Source organism: Canis lupus, chromosome 17, assembly GCF_003254725.2.
Source record: "Canis lupus dingo isolate Sandy chromosome 17, ASM325472v2, whole genome shotgun sequence".
Taxonomy (NCBI): domain Eukaryota; kingdom Metazoa; phylum Chordata; class Mammalia; order Carnivora; family Canidae; genus Canis; species Canis lupus.
Genome location: NC_064259.1, coordinates 44,312,534 through 44,333,788, shown reverse-complemented (window position 1 = coordinate 44,333,788; position 21,255 = coordinate 44,312,534). Strand labels below are relative to the sequence as shown.

The 21,255-nt window shown below is 38.8% G+C and overlaps 1 protein-coding gene across 7 annotated transcripts in view; it reads left to right on the top strand.

Annotated features, from left to right (window-relative positions):
- Nucleotides 1-21,255, top strand: part of CTNNA2 (catenin alpha 2) — a 1,086,013-nt gene that overhangs the window by 316,135 nt on the left and 748,623 nt on the right. For all 7 annotated transcript variants that reach the window (XM_025453745.3, XM_025453746.3, XM_025453748.3 and 4 more), the window contains 2 exons: nt 10,216-10,382; nt 20,528-20,647. In XM_025453745.3, the coding sequence (XP_025309530.1) occupies nt 10,216-10,382; nt 20,528-20,647 (287 nt within the window). The remainder of the gene's footprint in view (nt 1-10,215; nt 10,383-20,527; nt 20,648-21,255) is intronic.

Sequence of the window (21,255 nt, the reverse complement as noted above, 5' to 3'; positions counted from 1 at the left end):
CTGTGTTTTGCTTAGCCAAAGACTACTTTCGAAAAGTTAAGTTGGGTAGTTATTTTACAGTATAGCAATTTCAAGCATAGTTTATCTGTAGCCTGTAAGATGCAAATTATATAATGTGCCTTTTTTATACTTCCCATTTGCTTTTCTTTGTGTTTATGTTTTAGCGGATATGAAACAGTGATGCAAGCATTATTTCATTTTACTAATGACAATTTTGAGGTACCTCAAAATTGAAACTCGAAGCTTAATGATATATTTGCACATAAGCATAGTATCAAGACATCCAAACTGGTATAAAAAAGCTTAAATTATATGGACTAACTTGAGGACAGTCAGTTGTGAATTTTTGAAACCCTATGAAAAACTGAGTGTTTCTAAAGAAATATACCACCGTGGTAATTTGCAGTGCGTCCAAACTCAGAATCAAGAATCCAGCTCCTGGTCTGGACTCTGCCCTTTGTGCACGGTGTGACCTTGAACAAACCATGTAAGTTTCTTGATCTCCTCTTCTCCCCTCTGAAATTGAAGAATTGGGTTCCACCAATGAACTTACATTCAGTATCTTTCAAATATATATAGTAATTTAGATCCTGAAAAAGATCGGAGTGACTAGTTACCAGCTATTATTTGTCTTACTGTTTTCACAACTTGCCAAAAACCAGGTTTATCCCCTCCCATGCTGATTGGCAACACCTTTCGTGCTTACACCATTAATTTGCTTAAAAGAGCATGTACAAATTATCCTGACTTGAATGACTAGTTAGTAGGTATTTAACATTTGGAAAACTATGAGGAGTTGTTTGTTCATTTATTTATGTTAGTTCTTTTCATAATCTAAATGCAGCATTAGTACTTGGGCAAGGGCTGATGCATGTTTTTTTTGATATTTCCCTTCTCCTCAAAGGAGATTTAAAAATTTTTTCTTAAGATCTATCCTACTGAGAAGGGAGTTATATTTTTATGTGTGGTTCAGAAGAACATATCAAAGACCAAGTGGTTGAAAAAATAATTTTATTTTATTTTATTTTTTTTTTTTTTTTTTTAAATTTTATTTATTTATGATAGGCACACAGTGAGAGAGAGAGAGAGAGGCAGAGACACAGGCAGATGGAGAAGCAGGCTCCATGCACCGGGAGCCCGACGTGGGATTCGATCCCGGGTCTCCAGGATCGCGCCCTGGGCCAAAGGCAGGCGCTAAACCGCTGCGCCACCCAGGGATCCCTGAAAAAATAATTTTAATAATTAGAGCAGCCTCAAATTGGATGGCTTCTTAAGGAGGCAGAGGGCTTCTGTCCTAGAGGTCACACCTGGATTTTGCATCTGCTAATATATAGGCTATATCATGTCCTCTAAGGTAATCTTAAATTTTGATATTTGGACAGTAAATCCCCCCTTTCACTTCCTTAATTCTGTAGTTCCTTGCACAGCATCTTAATTAGCAAGAAGAAACTGAAATGTCCTCTACATGTGAATGGTGAAATGTTGAGACTGCTGGCATTTTTGATGATCATGCTACCTCTGCTGTCCGGTCTAGATGCCAGTTGTGGTATTCTTTCTTTCCTTATCACACTGAAGGTTTTTGAAGTCACATTTCAACGACCAAGTACTGTATCAGTCTATTGACATTTCAGTGGGTTTTGATTTGTGGTTGTGGTTGTAAGAGAATAAAGACATAGAAACATTTATTGACTTAAGAATATAAATAAATTCACAATATGCTTTTTATACAGACACTTGCATTACATATACAGGGTTATTGAAATTTTGGTCTCATTATATAAAAAATAATTTATTAGCTGCTTCTTCGGTTTACAAACCAACTTACAAGAGGCCTTCTTTAATTATATATTTGATATAGTACACTTATGTTAAAAATTTATTGTACAATGAAATTTACATGTTCATCAATTTCTTTTCCCTTTATTTTATAAAAATATCAAGAGACACTGGGTTCAATACTGATCCTCCATTCTCCATTTTTCTCTTAAGCTTAAAACATCACTGTTTAATGTTTGCAAGTTTATGGTCTTTCACTGCATTTGAGCCCAAGACAGTAATCACATTTTTGTGTAATATGGCTCTTGCTATATTTAACAGGTTCTTGCAAAGGTCTCATTTGTGAAGTATGCCATATTGTAGCATGGTAATCTTTCTAGCTACAACAATGCAAAATTACCCTACACCCTCTCTTCCCAACCCAGGAAAAGGCTACAGCTGAAATAATTAAAATCCATACGCTTAATGATCTGTGCCTTCTGCAGGGTGGCACATTACTGTCTCTAACGATGTTTAATAGCTCATAACATTCAATACACTTAATCATCAATTACTGGCATTTGTAGTACTTTCGCATACTGAACATATCTTGATTGGGGGAAAATTGCATTGGAACAGACTCAATTACCCACCTTGAAAAAAAAAAAGGACACTGGGCCAGACTGAATGCGGATGCATAGTTGTCTTTGGAGCCGCTCGAGCCACTGAGGCAAGACTATAACCAGGCCATGTGGTTATTTGGGATTTTGCTAGGTGAGGAGGAAGTTTTAATTTGCTTGTGTCACACTGTACTTTATAGGTCTCCCAACCACTTTGGGGCTATGGCCAGAAGCCCTGACTGGGATGTCAGGTAACTGCAATGCTAGTCCCACCTAACCACCTGACCCTCCATGGGTCAATGGACAGTTAGTTTCTGTGTCTTTATGTTAACATGAGAATAAGGTGCTAAACAAGCCTGAAGAGGTCCTACCCAGATCAGCAATTCTCTAGTCTCATGGTCACACCAGGGACAATGAAACCATAAGCCTTTTGTCATTTTCCATGTAATTTCTTGTTTGCTGAGAGTTACCTAGAAAAACAAAGAAAGATGAAGAGCCCACAGAGTCCACTACCCTTGGAAGAATGATAAAGGAAAAAGCAGAATTCTCATTTTATGTTAATTACATGGATTTGATGTAGTTTTCATGTACCTACTTTTTATATATAAATATTTATTATTCATGTTAATTATTTTAATTTGGTGTTTACTTAATATCATTAACTGTATATTAATATAAATTACATGTATAACATGCAGGCATATATTGTATTTATTTAATATTATAATTCATTATATGTTAATTATTAGTATACTATATAATTATTATAATTACATATGTTTATAGCATGCATAATTATATTTATATGCATATAAAGCTTTGTTTTCATATTTAGGCCAAAGATTATTTTGCTTCTGGTAACAGAAGGACATGAACTGTGCCAGCACTTCTATAGATGCTCAGTGCTGGAAGTGACAGGATCTGCAGGAGGTAGCTTATTTTAATACAGATTTTGCTTGAGAAAATACAATATTTCATCATCTCTGAGCCTCAAAGAAAAATCTGGTTGTCGACCTTTCCTCTTAATCATGGATTTGAGTCATAACCACCCTGGGGTGAACTGAACACATTGCTCTCTCAAGTTCTTGATTATTTCCAAAAAAACTTTTAAGACTTTTTCCCTCTTGATAGCAAAAGCTTATGTGGGCAAAACAGAGGAGAAGCAAACGAGTTGCTACTTCCACTATAACCTACCTTTCTGAAATGTTACAGCTTCCCTGCTGCTGGCTGACCTCACTAGACCAACCTAAAAAGAAAAAAAAAAGAAAATATTCATATTATGTCACTAATAAGTTCATAGCATTCAGGATTTTGTACCTTTTTCTTGCTTCAGCATTAGTTGGATAAGATAGATAGATGATAGATAGATAGATAGATAGATAGATAGATAGATAGATAGATCTCTATCTATTTATTTATTTGAGGTGGTGGGGAACCCAGGAGATGAGGGAGTAGATGGAAAGGGAGAATCTCAAGCAGACTCCCCACTGAGTCCAGGGACTGACAGGGGGCTGAATCTCAAGACCCTGCGATCATGACCTGAGCCAAAATCAAGAGTCTGATGCTTAACCATCTGAGTTACTTGGGTGCCCCAGGATATTTTTAAAACATAAAGTGCCAGACATGCCTTCCTTTGCTCTTTGCAGCATTCATTGAGTGACTCTACCCCATCAAATATATGTCAAGTACTAGGAATAAAGAAATCAATATGCTACAATTATGGTTTGTATCCAAAGCTTATAGTCTTGGCAAAGGGTTGAAGACTCAAATGTATGCAGCACAGGTAGTCATAAATCAGCCCCATTAAGAGACAATAGGGAGTGTTGAAGCCTGTGAATAATTGAAGAAATGACTTTATTTAGTTCTTACCTCGCCCTTCCTTCCTTTCTTCTTCATAATACTCTGCTAACTAAATAAAATAGTGTGCTAATTTTGAGCTCCTAATACCAATCCAGATGGAAATATGTAAACAAATACTTTTAATACAGTAAGTAGAATCTGAAGTTATTTCTAAATCACAATTATTAATAGCACAGACCCTAGAACCAGTATGGCTTTGAATGCGGGCTTTACCATTCACCAGCTGTTTGACCTTAGGCAAGTAATCTTCCTTTGTGCTCTTCAGTTCCCTCAGGTGTAAATGGTGACAATGTAAGTATTTACTTCATCAGTTTCTCTTGAGCAGTAATTGAGTTATAACGAATAAAGCTCTTCAAACAGAGCTTGGCGCACCATGAGCTCTAAATAAAAGAGACTATTCTTAATAGGAAAGAAACAAGGCAGCACATGTTAAGATATTAAGTCTGAATAAACACAACCTGATAGAATCTTAAAATGGAAGGAACCTTGAGTCACCTTGTGGGCACCATCAACTTGCTGCTGGAGTAAGCCCAGGAGAGAATGTTCCTCCATGTTTACTCATGCAGCTAGCTCAACTCATCCTTTCCTGTTACACCAGCCAACTCTGGATAATTTTATCAAGGGAGTGCTCAAAAAAGGAGCCAAGAGACAGAGTGTAATATGTCAAAATCTCCTCTGGTAACATTGTGACTTCCATGGTGTTCTCTACATTGACCATTCCTGGTGTTTTGTTTGTTCATTTGGTTTGTTTGATTTTTAAATTGGAAACTCTAATTGGCTTTATTAAGCATTTCATGAATTTGGCACCATCCTATTTAGCCAATAGAGAGATGCTCTCCACATTGACCATTCATTTAGCATTTCATTTGCTTTATCTCAAATGAAGATCTATATTTCCCACCACACCTCAAAAATGAGCTAACCACAGCAGAAGTGGTTTTTAAGCATTGCATTGCTTTATATATTCTACAACATAATCAAAATGATAAAATATTCATAAGATGTGCACTGTCCACTCAATTATCATTTAGAAATTCTGTTGAGTCTGTTCCTTCATTGTCTCTGTGTAGGTCTCAGTGAGGATGTACAGTTTGGGGAACAGAATTAGCCAAGAGTTTGTGAAACAGTGATTAGATATTAGACTTCACTAATCTTTCTTCTCTAAAAATATATTGCATTTTCTGCATTAGAGAGTCCATTTCTCAGGATCTTTTAAGATTTGTACCTCGAGGAAAATAGGTGTGAAAAAGGTTCTGAGGCAGCCATAGATTATTGTGAAAAGGGATCAAATCATAGCTAAGAGGGTTAGAACTTTTTGCTCTTTATCTCCTCTTTTCTAGGAAGTCTACAATGGGAAAATATCAAGAACATGAACCATCAATTTATGCCAAATACTTGATCATACAAAATCTATGTAATTAAAGGAGAATTTATGTAACTAAAAAGAAGATGCAATTTTAGATGTAACATGATAACTGCTGGTTAAACATATAAGCATAGAAAATGTTCTGGAAGACACTTTAATATTCTCTGAACCTAGCTTTTCATCATACCCTCCCCGCCACTTCTCACAGTTTTCCAATAATTCATTTGTCAAGTATCTAAAGAGAGCTGCTTTTGCCTGCAGGCTCTCCCTTCAAAGGATGCACCACCTGGTATTCATGTTATTTTGGTTCATAATCTGCTTCTCAAATGACCTTTTCTACTCCTGAGACTGTCCTCTGCATCTTATCCCTCTCTTCTATGTATTACTTCTGTCCTGCATCATTCCACATTTGAGTTGCTATTACCTCAAGCTTATTCACCATTATCTATCCATCCCAGTGTCTCCAGGGTAGTGTAAGAACCAGAACAAGCACCAATTTGAAAGCCAAGGACTCGAGCCATTGGGGGAGAGAGGGAAGGGTATTTTCTGCCCTAAAACAATAAATATTTTTATTGGGCAGACATTTTCCTGCTTCTAAATTATTGTATACGCAAGAGTGGAATCAACCAAAAAAAAAAAAGCACTTCCAAGCCTTTAACCATGAACTATTCTTGTCATGGAGAGGACCAGCAGTAGTATTAATGACAATAATGAGTAAGCCCCCATTATGGGTAAAAGCTTGTGCTAGGAGCTTGGACTACATCACTTCTAACCTTTGACCCTAATGACAGTCCACAAGGCCTCTCTCGTTAGATTAGTTTGGCTCCTGTTTTGCAGTTAAGATGACTGAAACACAAAGATTGAATAATCACCGAGTCTAATTTTTGGTAATGGTTGGGATGGAGTCAGAGTATGATCCTAGATCTTTGTGATTTTAAAGATTACTGATGTTTTAATCTATGACTTATATATTTATAGTTTTTAGAGCAATACTTTTTTTTAAAGATTGATTTATTTATTCATAAGAGACACAGAGAGAGAGAGAGAGGCAGAACATAGGCAGAGGGAGAAGCAGACTCTTCACAGGAGCCCGATGTGGGACTCGATCCCAGATCCCAGGATCACGACCTGAGCCGAAGGCAGCCGCCCAACCACTGAGCCACCCAGGCATCCCTAGAACAATATTTATATAATAAACCTTTATATAGAAGCATTATGTGCATATTAATTGCTATTATTTCCCTTTGGTCACTTATTTGAAGATGTTTTCTTCTTTCCATCAGGTGGTAGTAGCTTGGGAGACCAAAGACTACTCTAGAAACCCTACTCTGAGCTTAGGTCCATATAGAGTAATTGAGATTGAACACGATGTATATATAAAAGAAACAGGCAGATCTATTATCCTTTCTTCTTTGATCCCTTCCATCTCCTACACATCCATACTGCTTCTTAGCTAAATACTTTAGTCTTATAGAAAAAGCAGTTCCCTGGGAAAATGGCTAATTTTATCCTGATAAACTCGCTTATCATTGCATAAAATAGATTTCCATTTTAATTCAGTAATCATAAAACTACAGGGATATAAAATTCATTTAAGTTGTAGTTGACTTCAGATTGCTTTTCCTTTAGAATCTTTAACAACATGAAATCATTTGTACCTCCTTAAAATAAGTTTTTAGTTGTAATTTAAATGGAATTAAATCATCTTCTATTTATCTTAGAATAATCTCAGAATTTCATATGAAATTTCCATTTGCAGAGTTACATTTACTTATGTGGGTTTCTCTCCTGTCAATCTTTCCTTCCTCCCTCCTCTCCTCTCTCACAGACATCTCTAGAGTTCCTTTCTGGGGTGGCTATTTGGAGGGCACTAGCTTGATTAGTTCCACCTGACAGCTCTATACTGCTGTGTTACTCATAACTTTGAAGCAGTATTGCTGACCAAATGGCCAGCACCTGGATTGAGTGGCATCATACTGATCCTCTATCTAAAAATCTAAACTTGAATATTTTTGATTAGGCATGGTTCCTCCACATGCTGAGGGATACAACTGGGCTTGCCTCCCAGGGCCTTTGTTTAGAGGGTAGGCCTACCTGAGTGAGTTACCTGCTGTTACTGTGGCTCATCTACCAACTTAACTTGCAGAATTTGGGATCAACCATGTGGGTTTTTGTGCAGGATAAATCTCACCTTTCCTTGAATAAGTAGATTCATTTCAACAGCAGCTGCTTCACCTATTAATAGCATATACTGATATGTCCATCTTTATTTTTTTTTTAAGATTTATTTATTTATTTATTTATTTGAGAGAGAGAGAGAGAGAGAGAGAGCACAAGCAAGGGGAACAGCAGGCAGAGGGAGAGGGAAAAGCAGGCTCCCCACTGAGCATGGAGCCTAAAGCAGGGCTTGGTCCCAGGACCCTGACACCACAACCTGAGTCAAAGGCAGACGCTTAACCAACTGAGCCACCCAGGCACTCCTGATATGTCCGTCTTTAGTTGTGGTGACCTTCTCAATATTCCATTAGATTCACCTACTGTTGTGAATGTTCTTTCCAGTTGCTCTATGCAGAGTGAGAATGAGATTGTCTTCTCCTCAGAGCACGGATAGTCAGTGAGTTTTTTTTTTGTTTTTTTGTTTTTTTTTTTTCAGGGTTCCGGGGGATGAGGAGGAGATTTATGTAATTCTGTAGCAAGGGTAGGACACCTAAAATTAAATATGCATTTCCTAATTACCCGCCTCTACCTTAGAGTTTATTTAGTCCTGAAGGGCCAGACATCTTGGAAGTTCACGTTTGTGCTATAGGGTAATGAATTGTTACATATCTCCCAAGCTGTTATGTATCAAGCTATTTGTTTGTGCCTAGGCATTGAGACTAAACTGGTTGGCTATTTAACATGCTTATTGTCGATGTAGCCTCTTTTAAAAATCTAACAGCACAATATATTTGCTGATGCACCTCATTTCCAAAATATGAAAAGTATCCCTCTGAGGGTTTAAATAACTATAACATTGAGTGAATTATATTATATTCTGATCTGCTTGTGAAATGCTAAGAGGTGTTTTTCTTTTTTTTTTTTCTCTTGTATCTTAGGATAAATTACAGGATGCACAGTCTTTCAATGATACAGTTGACTTTATTTAAATGAGCTAGGTTTTGATTAATAGATGAGAAGTAATCATTTCTATAAATAAAATATTGAATGAATTGTTTTACCCTAAATTAAATAATTGGTCATATTAACTCTATTCTTCAAGTTTATTGATGAAGCTTTTATTACCTCTGTGTACGCCCTGTGTGAAGCTGCATTATGCTGCCTCCCAGGCCTTTCTACCTCAGGTGATACCCAGTCCACTGGTAGAGGACCTGTGTCCTCCTAGTCGGTGATCACCTTTGTTTCCCACTCCTGGGTCCCTTTGTACAAATACTTCGTATTCACCAACGATTCCACCCTCTCTCTGGTCTCAAGTCTCTAAATTTGTTCTTTCGCTATTACAGATCTCATTAATATTTCCTTCCTCTCTGTGTCCTGTTTCTATTTTCCTGGTCCATCCAGGCCCTCATTATTGCTCCTCCCAGACTGTAATGCATTTGCCCTAATAACTAGTGTTTCTGCCCTAAGCTTGTCTACTTCAGTTCATTTTATGCAATGTCACCAAAATAAAAATCTATTTTTTTTTTTTCAAAATAAAAATCTATTAATGTCACTTCCCTCCCTGCCAAGAACACAGTTCGGATCTCTTTCACAGCTTTCCAAACGCTGCTGCCTCTCTTCTCTGTACCCCTTCCTCACTGTGCTTCTCACTTGACTGGAGTTCCTTACACTCAGTATCCTGCTCCAGCTTTCAGAGCCTGATGGGGTGTTCATGCTGCCAAGGGTGATCTTCCCGCCACAGTCTTTCTGGTGGACACCTCTTCGTTGTTCAAAGCCCATTAACACTGATGGCTTCTCCCAGCCTCACACTAAATCAGTAAATCACTCCTCCTTCTTTGTCTTCATTCTCAATCATATGTGTATTGTGGCATGTAGTCACACATATTATGAGTATGTATTTGCATTATGTTTCCTTATTAAATTGTGGACCCCTTGAGACCAGGGCATCCTCAGTCACCTTTGTAATTCCACAGCTTAATAATAGCTGCCATAGCATGGGTTTGTTGAACTGGTTCAATTCTCCTATAAATGTTCTCTATGTTAGAGAATAGCTTCTTAGCAGGGTATTAAAAGACTACATTTGGGGTATGTCTAAAGTCTATTACTGTCTGATTAGTTCAATTAAGAGTCCAGTGTTAATGAGGCCAAGGTTTTAGTTTCATTTCTCTGTGGAGCAGTTAACATTGTACCTCAACTGTCAGTAAGCTCAACTAGCTGCCTAGTAAATCCCATTGGTTCCAAGGGAAAGGGAAAATGAGAATGATTTAGGTCAAATTCATTTCAACTATTAGACAAATTGAATTAAATATATTTCTTATTGCTATTCAAAGCACAATTTCACATTTCTGTGTGAAACAAACATCCTATTTTGTCCACAGCTGCCATCCACAGATCTTTAGGATTGCTAGCCTTTGAGCTTCCAGTCTACCCACGCGCCTCTCCATCTGTATTTTCCAGGTGAGACAATGCGCATCGCCTCTTCAGAGTTTGCTGATGACCCCTGCTCATCAGTGAAGCGTGGCACCATGGTGCGGGCCGCGAGGGCTTTGCTCTCAGCTGTAACGCGCTTACTCATCCTGGCGGACATGGCGGATGTCATGAGACTTTTATCTCATCTGAAAATTGTACGTATGTGGAACTTATCAAAACTTGCTCTATGGGGGTGGCAATGGTGACTATGTATATTAGAGCGTGAACTGAACTCATGATGTTTCACTGCTCACCAGCTCGCTTACTCACAAAAGTATTATGCCCTCCAATTTTTCTTTTTTTTCCTCCAATTTTTCTAATACTAAAATTATATTCAATAATATACTCAAAAAGTTATAGAAGATTCACTTGACTTTGGGTCTCTCCTTTACTTCTTGGAATGCAAAACAGTATATTCTTTTAGGCTCCAGAGGCTGAGCATGGTGTACCTGCCTTGACCCTGTCTGGTAATTCAGATCAGTGCTGATCCATGTGGTAATTCAGAGTGGGTCAGCTCTTCTGGTTAGCTGGCCAAATGACCACCTGTGCCCACCTTAATATGGATCATGTGTTAAATTACATTTTATTACCTGCTCCAGCCTTGCACTTTTGTAGACTTATGGACTTTGAACGTACCTTAGTCTGGCACATCTCATGGCTAAGGTCAATCTTGTTTCACCAAGCCTGGCATCTAATATAACTGGACTGGGTCTCTGGGCACTTACATGTCCCACTAACCCATAGACCCCTATTGTAAGTGCCTTCCTGGTCATAGTCCCTTGGTTTCTTTCAATTCTTTTGTTTCTAAAACAAGTGATTCTCTGTCAAAAAGTCTTGTATAGCATCTTACCTGAGTTGGCCCAAATAAAAGAGCTAAGATTCTGAGTTATAATATAAACTCCTTGATACTATGAAACATCTCCAATTCTAACCCATCCGGCATGAGTTCCATGGTCATAAACCACAAAGCAAGGTAGAGCTCTTCCTGGCTTCTGTAAGGAGGCCTGACGAGCCAAGGGGTGTAAAGCACAACCTGTTTGGGAGTTTCCTATCAGAATTTTCTGAGAATGGGCCTGAAGAAGCCAAGAAAGGCTCTTGTGGTTTGGATGAGGTGGGCACTATGAGGAGAGGGCACCAAGGGACAGTATAATGTTATGATTTGTTATAGTATTGACATGTCCATGACATGCATATGACAGTATAATGTTATGATTCCACTGTGTAGCTCCTGGAATAATATTAACTTCAATATCGGCTTGATGTCCACTTGCCAACTGTGTTGTCATCTACCACATAACCTCCTTACATTTCAGACACTTGATCTGTTAATATGGAGCTGATGGCACTACAGCCCTCAGAGTTGTGAGAGATTTAAAATGAGTAGAATTCCTATGGAGCTTTTATCACAGAGTTGTGGTGCAAAGTAAGTGTGTGGTAAATGGCAGTGATGTTGCTATTTTCAGATCCCTGAAACCTCTCGCAGAGCTCACTGGTGGCTGTCATTCCTGCCCTTCCAAGTGTGCTATATGCATCTTCTAAGCAGCAGATTACTTTGTTCTCAAGTGTGTGGGAGAAAAAGTTTTGTTATCTTTCCTTAACAGCCTGCTGAGTCTTCAGAGGCAACATTTTAAGAAAGATCTTCCCCCAGATGGACAATCTTCCTTTCCTAGGGGAGAAGAGGACTGAACCTAAAGAGATTAACTTTATGTCCTGTATGTTACTGTTCTGCGCCGTGGAAGGGTCCTGTTCAGTGATTCCTGGGGAGTGATGGCAGGCTGAACATTTTCCCTGAGCTGTCCATGGGCACAGAATGCTCGTGCATCCAGGATGCAATGTCATACAGCACCAGTACCTGCCTGTAATCCTGCCTTTCTACCCACTTGTTTTGACCAGTGCTGTCTACTGATAGTATCAGGGCAGCCTGTCATCATGTGGAGTCAACTGTATTCTTTTCCCGACGCAGCAGATTAAGGGAAGCTTAAAAAAAAAAAAAAAGGGTTTAGCACAAAGTCACAGAAAGGTCAACCCAGCAATATTAAGTAGTTCTGTCAGACTGTCAGTAGTAAAATTAAAAATAATGTTGGACTAAATAACGCATTTGTTGTACTTAGAGCACAGCCTCTGTAGCAGCAGTGATGGAATGTTGCCATCTTGTGGACTGAACAGGAACTGCAGTGTCCGGGCTGCCCCACTCAGGCGGTGGGTTCAGGTCAGCCAGGGTTTCCTATCATGGGGCTGTTGTCCCCCACACTCTCACAAAAAAACAAAACAAAACAAAACAAAACAAAACAAAAAACCACCATGTGTCGACAATCCATTGCAATTGAACATGGTGTCAAATTCTACTTTAGCGTTTCCTTCTTTTCCAGAGAAGCACATTCTCTCATGAACAAAAGAGCGCTGTCTGCAAGCATCTATTCATTTGTTTTTAACTCAGATGAAGAAAATATCTTTATGTGTTTAGATGGAGCAGGTTGGAAATGACCATCTACACCTTTTTTAAGGCTTTTTCCAGATGAATTATATTTTTAAAGATTTCATTTATTTTTAAATATTTTATTTATTCATGAGAGACACACAGAGAGAGGCAGAGACACAGGCAGAGGGAGAAGCAGGTTCTTTGCGGGAAGATGGTGCAGGACTTGATCCCAGAACCCCGGGATCACGACCTGAGCCAAAGGCAGACGCTCAACCACTGAGCCACCCGGGTGTCCTGACTTTTTCCAGATTAAAAAACAAACAAACAAACAACAACAACAACAAAAAACATGAGTTTCCTTACCACATGGATGATAAAACATAGGTAAGAAAACATGACAGATGATTTTCCATAAAAGTAGTGACTCCATTTTCTTTTGGTTCAGATGATTGAATAGTACCCTATATGAGTCTGTAGCTTCCTGCCGTGGTAACCTTTTTTTACCTTTAAGCATTATGCATTTTACCTTTTTATCTCTTAGGCCATATGCCAAATTTTTATTGCTCTCCTTTCCAGATAATGATATTTTCTCATTTCTGAGTAGCTTACAGGAACACAGAGGGGATTGCCTTATCAGAAACTTATATTCATGTTTTTTCATCAATAATTCACTGAGTAGATAAAGGATAATCAGTTTATTTTCCTAAAATACCTGCTCTCATTCTCTGCCCTGCACCCCAAAAAGTAATTGTCAGCAAATTGAGTAGTCATGAGCAAATATAATCCACAACAGAAAAATGAGTAAAGAATTACGGTGGAGGGCAGCCCAGGTGGCTCAGTGGTTTGGCACCTGCCTTCAGCCCGGGGCATGATCCTGGAGACCCAGGATCGAGTCCTACATCAGGCTCCCAGGATGGAGCCTGCTTCTCCCTCTGCCTGTATCTCTGACACTCTCTCTCTCTCTCTCAAGAATAAATAAATAAAAATCTTAAAAAAAAAAAAAAAAGAATTACTGTGGAGATGGTGTGATTAGCAGGGCAAAGGGGCTTTGCATTCTGCTACCCTAAAATTATGTTCAGAAACCTAATGTTTACAAGACTGCTAAAGAGCCTGTCTTTTCATATAACATGCAAATATTCTAGTTGCTCATACTAAGCTACTTGTTTTATTATGCACGTATTTGTATGGGCTTTAATGTAGAGCTCCTTTTTAAACATCTTAAGGATTCTCAAGACTGAAGAAGGTCTTCTCTACTGTTGTTGTTTTAAATTCTGGACAATAGTGGTTGAATAGTGGGTGACATATAGTTCAAAGCTTGGTTATCACCCAGGTGGGAATTTGATGTTCCTGAGCAAAGCTAAAGTAATCATTTGCACATCAGACATCATTAAAAAATACTGAATTATAATCACTTGCATTGTTGCAGTTGCTGTGAGTGATTCCCTAGCCAGACATCTGATGTTAGCAATCAGCTAACATTGTCAGTGTGTTAGGTTGATTGATATGTGGCACTTCAGACTTTTCACGGAATCCCACATTGCAATTGATGATCATGAAGAGGGATATTTATTTTCCCTAGACTCTGAATTAATGTAATCAGATTGTATTGTCAATTCTTAGTATCGGTGATGACATTGCACACACAAATTCATCTTGACATGTATGTGTCAGAGAAAACAACCCCCCTTTTTTCTATCCTCAGGCTAGGTCCTGGAATAATGATATTCTTGATTATCTCAGACTTTCTCTCTAAAAGTGGAGTGGCAAAATAGAAAAACAATCACCCCTTAATCATTTTCCCAGAAAAGTTAGATTACCTTCATAGCAATCAGAGGCCAGATCTAATGCTGCTGGCCCCCTTGTTTGGGAGGCTTTGATGAGGCAGGGTGACTTTAACATTACCTGTGCTTTTTGTGACATTAGCATAAAATAGTGTTGTGTGTCCTTAGTAATGGATTATTTCTTGATAGTTGCCTGTTTAGTCCCACAGCTCTAATGTAGAGCTTGTGTTTGAAGAATAGCAGTCAGTCGAGGTAAAATAGACTTGTCTGTTATTATAAAGAGAGAAATTATTGCCCAGGTTTTTTAATTAAAAATCTATTTATTTATTTGAGAGAGAGAGAGAGAGAGCAAGCACATGTGCGGGGGAAGGGCAGAGACAGGAGATAGAAATAATCGAGCCGACTCCTCGCTGAGCATGGATCCAGATGTCGGGCTCGATCCCACGATCATGACCTGAGCTGAGATCAAGAGTCAAACACCTAACTGACTGAGGCCACTCCAGTGCCCCTTAGAATATCTTCTCTGTCAGAGCTATTGTGGCATTAACTAGGTTGCAACTAGGTTGTTTGGAATTTATTTGTGTATTTAGTTATCATTTCAAGAAATACTTATGGATGCCAACTATATACAACACACTGTGCTTAGATAGCTTAAAGGTGAATAAGTCTCAGCCCCTGCCTTCAAAGCTTTATAGGCTACTGGGGGGGGGGGGGGACACATTAAGAAAGAAAGCCGTGCAAGTTGGGAAAATGTGCATATTGCTGTAATCTCACCTATAATGATAGAAAATCATAATAATTAGGATGTTTTCCAGTTTAAATAACAGAAACCCAACTCAACTTGGTACTTTAAAAAGGGAATATATTGGGTCGCCAAACTAAGAAGTCTAGAGGCATTTAGATTCAGGCAAGGCTTGATCAAGGTACAAAAATATGACAAGAACCATGTTTCTATCTCCTTTTCTTCACAAAGGGCCCTCTTATCTACAGGTGTTATCTCACAGTCTCAAAATAGCTGCTAACCATTTTCAAGATTTTCCTCTCCTAGACTAAGGATAGCATGAAAGAGTAAATTCTCTTCCCTGGTAGCTCAAAATGAAAGTTCTACAGTCTTGTTAGGTCTGTTGACTTGTGAATTAGGTGCTTATCTCTGAGTTAATTATTTAGAGAGGGAAGGAGATGTGCTGATTTTTAAAATTTGGTTAGCACTTATTCCTTTCCTTCACCATCCCCTAAGCCCCATATAGGATCAGTTCAACCAAATTATAGTGGTGGTCATTTGAAGATAATATGAGGAAGGGTGGGGACGCCAGGGTGGCTCAGTGGTTGAGCATCTGCCTTTGGCTCAGGGCGTGAACCTGGGGTCTGGGATCCAGTCTGCATTGGGTTCCCTGCGAGGAGCCTGCTTCTCCTCTGCCTATGTCTCTGCCTCTCTGTGTATGTCTTCCAGGAATAAATCAATAAATCAATAAATAATCTTTAAAAAGAAATGAGGAAGGGTGATGTGCCTGGGAGAAGGAGGTCTCAGGATTGAGTCTCATTAAATTGAATGAGGTTTATGTTTCCCAGACCAATTTCTTGGATTAGATTGAACAGGTTGGGGTCACAAGCCCAAGCCTAAGCTGGGGCCTAAAAGTTGAGGGTGACTGGAAATAAGTTGGTCCCATTAGGAGAGTTGGGGGATGTATCATTCTGTGCAATAATAAGATTGAAACTACACAGTGATTTCAGCAAGGAGAGTTTATTATGAGGAATCATTAACTCCCAATAGCAGATTAGAGTCATAAGAGACCGAGTAACAAAAAGAGAGCTCTAAAAAACATAAGGATGGCAAATACAAGGAGCAGCTGCCACCCCAAGGACTGAGATACAGTGCTTCAGGGAGACCTTCCCCATCACCCTGAGCCAGGGCCAAGAATAGATCTTCCTACGTCTTCACTTGATGACAGAGAGATTACTGAGGTTCCACACAAGCTAATAGAACTTGCTGGAAATCTGCCCTTAGGACATCAAGGAAAAATTGCTCATTGAGAGGCGTCTCACTAGGAGCATTCCACTATAGCATCATCCAAAGTGGACCATGCTAAGGGAAGCTGCTGGCCACCTAGTGGTGAAGAGGCTACTTCTGCTGTAGAACTTTTGGAGGGAGCATACCAAAACCAAGAAACAAAACCTTTCCCTCCTCGATTGCCAACCAGCACTCTCTATTAACGAGGCTTAACATCATGCCAAATGGGAAAGGAATAATATTTAAAAGGCCTAGCCATGTTTTGACAGAGCAGATAGAGGTGTGAATTTGGATTTGATAACTAGCCCAGGGAAAGAGTAGTTAGTGAATGCAAAGGGAGTGCTCACGCCATACGAAAGAAGATATATTCAAGTCAGACAATAGACATCAGCTACAGAGAGCTTCACAAACCAAGGGAAAGAACAAAGGCATGAGAGCAAGAGAAGGGATTTGGGGTATTTTCAATAATATAATTGATTCTGTCTTGTTGGAGCATAGAGGGCAGGGTGGGAGAGGCACTAAGAAAGTTGGACAGGGAGATACACGTGCCTCAGAGAACATGATGATTCATTTGGGCTCTATGTGTAGATTATAGAGAGCCATCAAGTAGCCACCAAGAAACATTAGAATCAGAGCTGTGATTTAGATAAATGATTTTGGTAGCAATGTGGAGAAAGAATTAGAAGAGAGATGAGTCCAAATAAGGGGACTGAGGAAGAGACCATTGAGATTATCCAGGCCAATGAATAAAAGAAAAGCTGGGTGAAGTCAATGGCAGGGTGTATTGTGAAAAGGAGGCCAATTTTAAAGATATTAAAGAGGTGGGATGACTAAAACCCAGAGACTTATCAGATGGGGCAAGGCTCTTTGTATTTGTAACCGGTTGATCAGTAGAATCCAAACCCAAACTCCCATCCACTTTATAAACCTATCCTTTTCTGGGAAACTGAGACAACAGAGCTGGGGAGTTAAAAGCATGAACTCTAGAGCAAACTATCTTGGTTTAGACCCAGGGTCCCCTACTCACTTTCTGTGAGGCCTTTCAGGAAGTCTCTGTATACTCTGACTTCAATCTCTCTCCCATAAAGTAAAAAATAAAATAAAATAAAATAAAATAAAATAAAATAAAATAAAATAAAATAAAAGGACAACTATCAATTGCAAAGGGCTGTTTTCTGGGACGAAATTAGGTATATGTAAGCCATTTAGAACAGTGTCTGGTACATCTCCTAAGTACTCAATGACACTGACAAGTGTTATTTTTTCTTGCACCAGCTGAAAATAACTTTGGAAATATAAGCTATATTACTGTTGTGCTTCATTAAACATGACACTTTAAGAATATATGACGCTAGCATTTAATCATCCTTGCTTTCTGATGAAATCATTTTCTTGTTAACAAGAAAACAAAATTTAATCAGGAGGGGCAGCTTATCAAGGAAAAAGACTATCTAATCAAGAAGGCCAGCTTTAGGAGGCAGAGACATAAAATATGATGATACTGAGATACCAGTGGCCAAACCAGAGTACATGGCTAACAAGTAAAGTAATAAGATATAGAATCTTATATCCACTCATGTATTAACTTAGGCAACTACTATTTCCAAGGTATTTGATTTTTTTTTTTTTTTTTTTTTTAAGTAGCCATGCCCAGCATTGAACCCATTGTAGGGCTTGAACTCAGTACCCTGAGATCAAGACCTGAGCTGAGATTGAGTCAGAGGTTGCTTAACCAACAGGTGCCCCCAATATAATATTTTTAATTTAGTGATAAAACCAGATCCTTAATAAGAGAGTTATATGTGACTTATTAAATACTTTCATCAATGTCGCTTAAAATCCTCTCAACTCAATATCCTTACTAGGACCCTGGAATGAGGTCAGTCTGTCCCAGTTGAATTAGGATCGTTAGGCCAATGATACATAGCCATGGTATGGATGGCTTACATGGATCACAAGGCAGACAAATGGCATAGCTGGGGTTCAGACAAGAGCAGCCTGACTCACGGCCCTCCTCACACATACTGACTTAGATCTAACACTGTGGGGTGCAGAGAGGTAGAGAAAGTTTTTGGGAAAAGTGGCCCAGGCTCTTCTTCTGTAAAAGAACTGCTTTCTACGGTGTTTGTTTGGCTTATATGGAGTCAACTTCCTTTAACCCAGACACCCAGAAAGAAAAAGATTTTTGGCTCTATTCAAAAATAAAAGCTTGAGAAGTCCAAATGAATATAAAAATCAAAAGTGCCTGGTGACTCTCTTTCTCACCTTCATATCCCTTTAGCAATCCCATTTGTCTTCTCTCACTGCCCGCCCCCCCCACCCAACTTTGGGCCCATTTCTTCCATGTTTCTATGGTGAGAACTTTCTACTAGGTGACCTCTTAGATCCTTCTAGATTAAAACTCTAAGTATGGCTAAGTCGACCTTTACACAGACAGACTCCATCATTGGTGTTTCTCAAAAAAAACAAAAACTTGATTGAATTAGAAACATAAATTCAACCTAGCATCTGGATTCTTCAAAGAAAACCAATGAAAAAAATGTTAGGTGTAACACAATACTCCAAAGTGGTCTGATTAATAATGGGTAAGAAGACAGTTTTTATATATATTAGAACAAATCCAAGATTTAGCTCCCTCAGAGATAATTATTTTGCTCTTCCCTGGAACCAGTTTTTATGTCCTCAGGAAAGATTTACAGTTTAAATAAGCAGCAGGAACAAATTTACTGCCAAGAGCTGTCCTCTCAGTGATGCTGTTGATAGCCATGTTAAGATAATTATAAATCTATTTAGGAAGCGAGACATTACTGATTAGTTGTTTTAAAGAGTTTGAGGTATGATATTCTAATTAAACTATGAAAATGCTTTATATGGCCCGTTCCATACCATAAAATGTAACTTGATTTGAGTCTCTAAAAAAGCATCCTTACACACAACAGTCCTTTTTCCAGTGATACTTGTGGCTTTCTACATTGGCAAACAAAGAACTCCCTGTATGTTTTCTTTTGATTTGCCTCAAACTACAAGAACTAATCAGAATTCTGTGGTAGGCCCCCATTTTCTGCATTTCACATTACTGTTTCTAAGCTGCCTGTTCTTTTTTCTATTCTATCAAAAGCCTGCACTAGTGGAAGCCTCTCTACTAGGCTCCCTTTTCATATAGAAGAACTTTTGATTTTGCAAACACCTGTCTGTGTCTTATTCACTCAAGTTTTGTTCTTGGTTATTTCCTCTGATAAAATTGTTCCTACAATAATGCAGCGTGACTGACAATGATGTAGTCGGTTACTTCATAATATCTTAATTTTAATTGAGGCCACAGGTGTTATAGTCTTAAATCATTGCCAACTGTGGAAATCTTCACCGTGTTAAAGTTAAAATCATTCTGGAGAGGAGAGCTTAGTACCTCCCATTCCTCAAGTCATTCATAAAGGACTTCTTAGTGAAATTCATAACTGAAGTCCAGGGTCTCTCTGGAAAAGTTTCAGGACACAGTTGGCAGGAATTTGGAAGCAGGACACATCATTAGGAAGGTGTGCTTGATGCCACCTTCAGCTGCAACAAAACTTCAAATTCTCTTGCTTTTTCCAGATTCAGTAGCTCCTCTTTATAGTGGATGGCGAGGTGTAGACTCAGCTTACAAGTACAGTCCCTTTAGTTCTGGCCTCCCGAGGTGTTGACAAGAAGTGTGGTTACAGATTCAAGTGTGCTCAAATTTATAGGAGTTCCTTCAGATTTTGTTGAAGCACTTTCTCCTCCGAAGATTTCTAGAATTTGTTTTCAAATTCCATATTTTCTTCTTGGATCTATTTTCCTGTATGTTTCTACTTGAAGTTAGAAGTCTGTATTCCTTATCAGAATCATAACCCAGTAAAATAGTTCAATATAGTTCGAATGCTCCAAGTGTTCTGCAGCTGTCTCCCAGGTACAAAGTATTCTGTGTATCATGAATAAATATTCTGATTATAAATGCATATCAGGGGTACTTCTATTTTATTTAAATACTAATTGTTTATTTTTTTACAAATTACAATTTCCAATGTGTTTAATATTTCAATTCTATCCATTTATAAGTGTTTCTTATTACCTCAGGTGGAAGAGGCCCTGGAAGCTGTCAAAAATGCTACAAATGAGCAAGACCTTGCAAATCGCTTTAAAGAGTTTGGGAAAGAAATGGTGAAACTTAACTATGTAGCAGCAAGAAGACAACAGGTGGGAGAAGTTTTGGAAAATGTATGTTTAAGTAACTTCCTAGCTTTACAGGCCTGAACAACAGATCAGCCTCATCTGCTGGCTATCAAAGTATCAAATGCTTTCAGAACCTATGATCAAAAAAGGCTGTGTCCTACATCGGCCAGTTTTCATATCATTGTGGACCCTGGGGTACTCTCGGGCCCCTGCCTACCTAGAATAGGTCACTGGCCTCCTGTCTGACTGATGGGGACCATTCTAACCTTTTTTCCACTGTAGGAAAAACTCCCCAGTTGAAAAAAAAAAATAGCAAACTTTTGTGTGGTGCTATGGATGCTCTCTGAACACCACCTCTTTACTTGCCTTACTTTTTATTTCCTAGCCCCATAGACCCCACAATGCATATGCAGCATGTTGAGTGAAACCTTTATGAAAGCCAGGAAGACAATGCAAATAAAATCAAGGAAAGGCAGAAAGAGAAATGGCGGGGGTGGGGGGGGCGGGTATAGGATATAACACAGGTGAGTGTGAGTTACTTTGATGAAGGTGGCTCACATGGGATCTTGTGTCTCCCTTTAAAGATAGCAGCTCTACACATTAAGTACCATTAGAGTTTTGTTCTCAAGGGT